A 5811-nucleotide genomic window follows, 5' to 3' on the forward strand; every position below is an offset into this window, starting at 1 on the left:
CTTTGATGGAGGTGCCAACGGGGGGGAGGGCGGAGGTGTGGCGGCTGTCGGGGCGCAGCGCCGCCGATTTGCATGAGACAGGCCGGGGCCCCTCGCGGCCGGCCCGGCCCCCGGTCTGATATGCCCGCGCGCGGCCAATGCGCGGCCGGCCCGGCGCTTCAAAGCGCGCGCGGGCCAATCCCGCGGGCCTCGGCGCCGCCGCCTCCTATTTAGGGCCCCGCCGCGCCGCGGCCCCCAGACCCGCTCGCGGGGTGCCGGGCCCGGGTTCAAGGGGAAAGCCCGGCCGCCCGCCGCCCCCACCCCGGACCCCGACCATGAGCGCGCCCGGCCCCGACGGCGCGGCCAAGCCCCTGCCGGCCCGCGTGGACCACCTGCTGAGCGCCGTGGAGAGCGAGCTGCGCGCGGGCAGCGAGAAGGGCGACCCCACGGAGCGCGAGCTGCGCGTGGGGCTGGAGGAGAGCGAGCTGTGGCTGCGCTTCAAGGAGCTCACCAACGAGATGATCGTCACCAAGAACGGCAGGTGGGCGCCGCCGCCCCCCGCGCGCGCGCGCACTCGGTTGCGCTCGGCGCCGCTCACCCTCCTCCCTTCCAGGCGGATGTTCCCCGTGCTGAAGGTGAGCGTGGCCGGCCTGGACCCCAACGCCATGTACTCCTTCCTGCTGGACTTCGTGGCCGCCGACGGCCACCGCTGGAAGTACGTGAACGGGGAGTGGGTGCCCGGGGGCAAGCCCGAGCCGCAGGCGCCCAGCTGCGTCTACATCCACCCCGACTCCCCCAACTTCGGCGCGCACTGGATGAAGGCGCCCGTCTCCTTCAGCAAAGTCAAGCTCACCAACAAGCTCAACGGAGGGGGACAGGTAGGGCGGTCCGGGAGGGGGCACCCCTGCCCGCGCAGGCACGGGCTGGGGTGGGGTGGCCAGGACCCCCGGACCCTGCTCCTCCGAGAAAGACGCGTGGAACGGGCTTCGTGGGGCTTGGGGGGCGCCGCGCGCTGGAGCCCGACTTTGCTGCGGAGAGTAAACACGCGCCTTGGAGCTAAAGGGGCCTCTGTTGACCAGCTGCTGACCAGCCTGAAAATGAGCCCTGCCCTGCCCTGCCCGTCCTTCCTCCCTTCCCCTCTCTTCCCCTCCCTCCCTCCCTCCCTCCCTCCCTCCCTCCCTCCCTCCCTCCCTTTCTTTCTTCCTTCCTTCCTCCCTTCCCTTCCTCCTGCCCTACACTGTTCTCCCCTTTTCCCTTCTTTATTCTTTGGGGGGGGGTTGGGCCACACCTGACTGTGTTCAGGGGCTGCTCCCGGGCCAGTGCTCAGGGGTCAGTCCTAGCAGTCCTACCTCTGCCTTGCCAGGGATTGTACCTGGGGTTGGTCAGTGCAGGCAAGAGCCTTCCCTCTGGCCTGTCCCTTGGGCCCCTACTGTCTCTGCGAAGCCCCCGCCCCCCCCCCCAGTACTGTCCCTCTGTCTGAGCAAAGACCTGGACACGTGGGCATTTGCACATCCCACCGAGCTTGTCCACCTTGGCAGGAGTGACCGCGGAGGCCGGTGCTGGCCGCGACTGTGCCCCATTCCCGTGTTCCTGGGCGGACACCAGGCAGCTCCTTCCAGACGGGAGCCCCACCTGCACAGGACACTGGGTCCCGTAATCGCCGGACACGCCAAGTGTGACCCGACTGTCCGGCGGCTCTTTCTGTCCCCGCAGATCATGTTAAACTCCCTGCACAAGTACGAGCCCCGCATCCACATCGTGAGAGTCGGGGGGCCCCAGCGCATGATCACCAGCCACTGCTTCCCAGAGACCCAGTTCATAGCCGTGACGGCGTACCAGAACGAGGAGGTGAGCATGGAGGGCGGGGGGCATGGAGGGAGGTGAGCACAGAGGGAGGCAGGAGGTGAGCTCGGGAGGGAGGCGGTGGCTCTGCTCCAGGCAGACGGTGGGTGGCACCTGCCCAGGCACAGGGTCCCTCTCGGTCCCCTGGCAGGGGAGAGCAGCCTCACCCCTGCTTCTGCCGGAACCTTCCCTGCTCGCTCCTCGCGAAGCCTGTGGGACTGTTGGGTCTGGCTGCGGCAGGGCAGGTGCTGAGGGGATCCCAAGGGGCCGAGGGCCTGGGCGTCCCCGAGGGCATCTGCAGTGCAACAGACCCCCGGGGGCAGACGGGTGCCGCACCCCTGGCCGTGGGGGCAGCAGCGTGGACCCGTCGGGCAGAGCCTGGAGACCGGCTGACATCCGCAGGGCTCCGGGCCTGGGCTTGGCAGAGCTCGGTGGACCTCAGGTCCCTGCGTCACAGCCGGCCGCAGAGGTGCCCTGCGTGGGCCGTGTGGGCGGGGTGTGCCCGTCCTGGTGCCCTCCTGGGTTGGGCCGAGCGAGGAAACTGTGCACCTCTTCCAGATCACGGCCCTGAAGATCAAGTACAACCCGTTCGCCAAGGCCTTCCTGGACGCCAAGGAGAGGTGAGTGGGCTCCGGCCGGCCCTCGTGGGCCCGCATGGACGGTGTTGGGCCGCCGGCCACCTCCTTCTGTCCCTCTGACCCTGCGCGTGGTTGTCTCGGCAGAAGCGACCACAAGGAGCTGGTGGAGGACCCGGGGGACCAGCAGGCCGCCTACTCGCAGTGTACGGTGTGCAGCTGGGCAGAGCTGCAGCTGGCAGGGGTGTGGGGGGTGTGGCCCTCCCCAGGGTCCCAGCTCCCCTCCCAGGGCACGCAGCCCCCTCCCTCATCCTGGCTGAGGCGTTGCCCCTGGGGCGGCTTTTCCTGCCCACCCGGCGGGGTGTGGGTACCCGGGGTGCGCTGGGTGCTGGCTTGGCTCAGCCTTCTTGGGGGCCCGGGGGTCCCACACTCGCCCTTCTGGGAACGGGGCCCCATGGCCAGTCACCCCATCTTCCTTCCCCGCAGCTGGGCCATGGCTTCTCCCTGGGACCAGCAGCCTGTGCCCGCCGGCCAGCCCTCACCCCCAGTTTGGAGGTGCCCTCCCCCTGCCCCCCACGCACGGCTGTGAGCGGTACCCGGCGCTGAGGACACACCGCCCGGCCCCCTACCCCAGCGCCTACACGCACCGCAACAACTCGCCGAGTAAGTGGGCATGGGCTGGGGGCCGCAGGGTCTGCAGATGGGGGAGGGGGTGTCCGGGGCCCAGTGCTGTGGCGGCTGAGTCCAGCTAGCACGTAGCCCACCCTTGGGGCGCAGATTTGGTCCCTAACTGTCCTGCAGCCCCGGCAGGAACGGCCACAGCGTGCTTCTCTGAGGTGCTTCTCTGAGTGCGTGACCCGGGGGCTGCCCATGCGGGGAGGGGCAGGAAGTGCCAGGCCTGGCCCAGCTGGGGGCTCGGGGCCTGTGTGGGAGCCTCAAGAGCTGGCTCGGCTCGGACCCCCTCCACTACCTCCCCACGGCACCAAGCCCGGACCTACTCAGTCTCACTGCCCTGAGCACTGGGCCCGTGAGCACTGGGGCCACGGGGCCTGCATCCCTGATTGGCTGGGGCTAGCGTCTGAGGCTGTTGATCCTGATTCGCTTTGTTTCTGGGGTCACCCTTGCTGAAGGCTGGGGTCCCCACATCGTGCGGGCACGGCTGGCCAGCATCCTCCCGACTGGGTTTTCCGTCCGGGTCAGCTGGGAGCCGTGACCTGCCCCCGGCAGGTGAAGGCTTAGTTTGTGGCTTAGCTGGCTGCGCCGTGGGGCTCCAGCTCTGCCCATTGGCTCTGGGGACAGTGCTCAGTCGTGCGCCCGTGGCCTGCGCAGTCTCAGCCGCAGCGAGCCCCTCTCCCGCCTGCAGCCTACCCGGACAACTCCTCGGCCTGCCTGTCCGTGCTCCCGTCCCACGACGCCTGGCCCGGCCTGGGGCTGCCCCCGCCCGCCACCATGCTGCCCATGGGCGCTGCCAGCTCCGCCCCCGGGGGCTCCAGGTAAGCTCAGTCCCCGGCCGAGCCCCCTCCTGCGGGGAAAGGCGGTGGCCACCCAGCCACTCCGCAGCGTCGCCGGGGGAAGGGACACTCGGGCTCTGGGGGCCCCGGCTCCTCCCAGTGCTGCTGAGCCGAGGGGCCTGGCCCAGGGCGGGGGGCTGCAGGGGGGCGGAGCTGGGGCCCCATGGTGCACGCAGGGCCCGGCTTCTGCACTCTATCCCGTGCCACTGGGTGAGGTTTGAGGAAATGTTTCCGGAACCTTCCAACGGGAGCTGCTGATTAAACGAAGGCTGTGCCTTGGTGGGCCTTCCTGTAGGGAGCCCTTACCCTGCTCCCAGGGCGACAGAGGGGTGATGGTATTCAGGGTGGGGTCAGGCGGGACCCTGAGGGAGGGAGGGAGGGTCGTGGCGGGAAAACCAAGCATCCTGGTGTCCCGTGAGGCCCTCACAGGCTGCTGGCGTGAGACGGTGACAGTCCACCCTCACGGGGAGGAGAGTGGGTGTACTCGGGGCCCACGGGCGCCAGACACCGCTTAGTGAGGCTTCAGGGCCGCCTGGGTCCGGGGGGTTCAGGGCTTGGGCTATTTTTCTACACGGACTGACCCAGGTCCATTCCCAGCACCCAGGGGTGGCCCCTGAGCACTGAGCCGGGAGTCAGCCCTGAGCTGCGACCCCGCCAGACGCCTCCACCCCCCAGAGCGATATTTCCATGCTGAGACACCAAAGCCGGGAGGCCCTTTCTGTGTGAGAGTCATTGCTGATGACCCCGACCCTGGGTTCGAGCCTCTCAGCAACGGCTCTGACAGACCCACCCGCCTGTCCTCTCCCTGTGGGTGCGGGTCCCGCGGTCTCCTCACACTGGGGAAGGGCCAGAACTCAGCCTACCTGGCTGATACCTGTCCTTGCCCCCGGGGCCACGCAAGGGTGTCCTGCGTGGGGGACCCTGTCCAGCCCTTTCCCGGCAGCGCACGACACGGGGCACTGCCCAGTGCTCAGAGTCCAGTGCTCTGGGGCATTTCTGAGGCAGCACTGGAGGTCCTTGCATGGGTGGGAGGCAGCTCCAGGCGGGTCCTTCTGGGGGTCCTGCTGGGATCTGAGTCACAGTCCCGCATCCCTGTGCTGCCTGGGCCTGGAGGTCAGGGGCCGAGGGCAGCGGCCGTGTCCATGGGCAACACTGAGAGCGGCCACACGGGCTGCTGGCCCTCCGTGGGTGGGGTTTGAGTGGACATGGTTGGAGCTGGAGCAGGAGGGTCCCGGGGGCAGGAGGGTCCCGGGGGCAAGAGGGTCCCGGGGGTAGGAGGGTCCTGGCCGCCGCCCTGACACCGCCCCTCCCCCCGCAGCCAGTACGCCAGCCTGTGGTCGGTGAGCAACGGGGCGGTCACCCCGGGACCCCAGCCGGCAGCAATGCCCAACGGGCTGGGCGCCCAGTTCTTCAGAGGCTCCCCGGCCCCCACGGCCCCCCTCAGCCACCCCGTGCCGGCGGCCGCGTCCTCGGGGTCGCCCCTGTACGAGGGGGCCGCCTCGGCCACAGACATTGCCGACAGCCAGTACGACGCCGCGGCCCAGGCCCGTCTCCTGGCCTCGTGGCTGCCCGTGTCGCCGCCCTCCATGTGAGCTTGCTGAGCGTGAAGGATCGGAGGACTGCTTGGAGGAGGCCGGTGTGGGGTGACGGGAGCGCAGGGGCCGAGGCCTGCGGCTAGCAAGAGCCTCCTTGACCTCTCACTCTCCTGCGGGGGCCAGGTGCTGCGGGGACCCCCGTTCCCGTGCAGACCCCCTGGGGCCCCGCCATGCCCAGCCATGTTTGGGGGACGGTCCCTCTCGCAGGTGTCTGTGCCCGGCCCCTCCCTCAGCAGGCAGAAACAGCTGGTCAGTTCCTGCAGCTTCCGGCCTGGGACGCCGGGGCGGTATGGCCTGTCCCCTCCCCCC

The 5811-nt window shown here is 69.7% G+C and overlaps 1 protein-coding gene across 2 annotated transcripts; it reads left to right on the top strand.

Moving 5' to 3' along the window:
- Nucleotides 1-314: 314 nt before the first annotated feature.
- TBXT (T-box transcription factor T) lies at nt 315-5499 on the top strand. 2 transcript variants are annotated; one of them, XM_056124895.1, is made up of 8 exons: nt 315-520; nt 593-857; nt 1693-1827; nt 2380-2441; nt 2544-2602; nt 2883-3059; nt 3760-3889; nt 5226-5499. In XM_056124895.1, the coding sequence occupies exons 1-8, from the start codon at nt 315-317 to the stop codon at nt 5497-5499; spliced, it is 1308 nt and encodes a 435-aa protein (XP_055980870.1). The 2 variants fall into 2 exon arrangements, with proteins under 2 accessions (XP_055980870.1, XP_055980871.1); XM_056124896.1 differs by lacking the exon at nt 2883-3059.
- Nucleotides 5500-5811: the final 312 nt, after the last annotated feature.

Source organism: Sorex fumeus, unplaced genomic scaffold (genome assembly GCF_029834395.1).
Source record: "Sorex fumeus unplaced genomic scaffold, SorFum_2.1 ptg000052l, whole genome shotgun sequence".
Lineage (NCBI taxonomy): Eukaryota > Metazoa > Chordata > Mammalia > Eulipotyphla > Soricidae > Sorex > Sorex fumeus.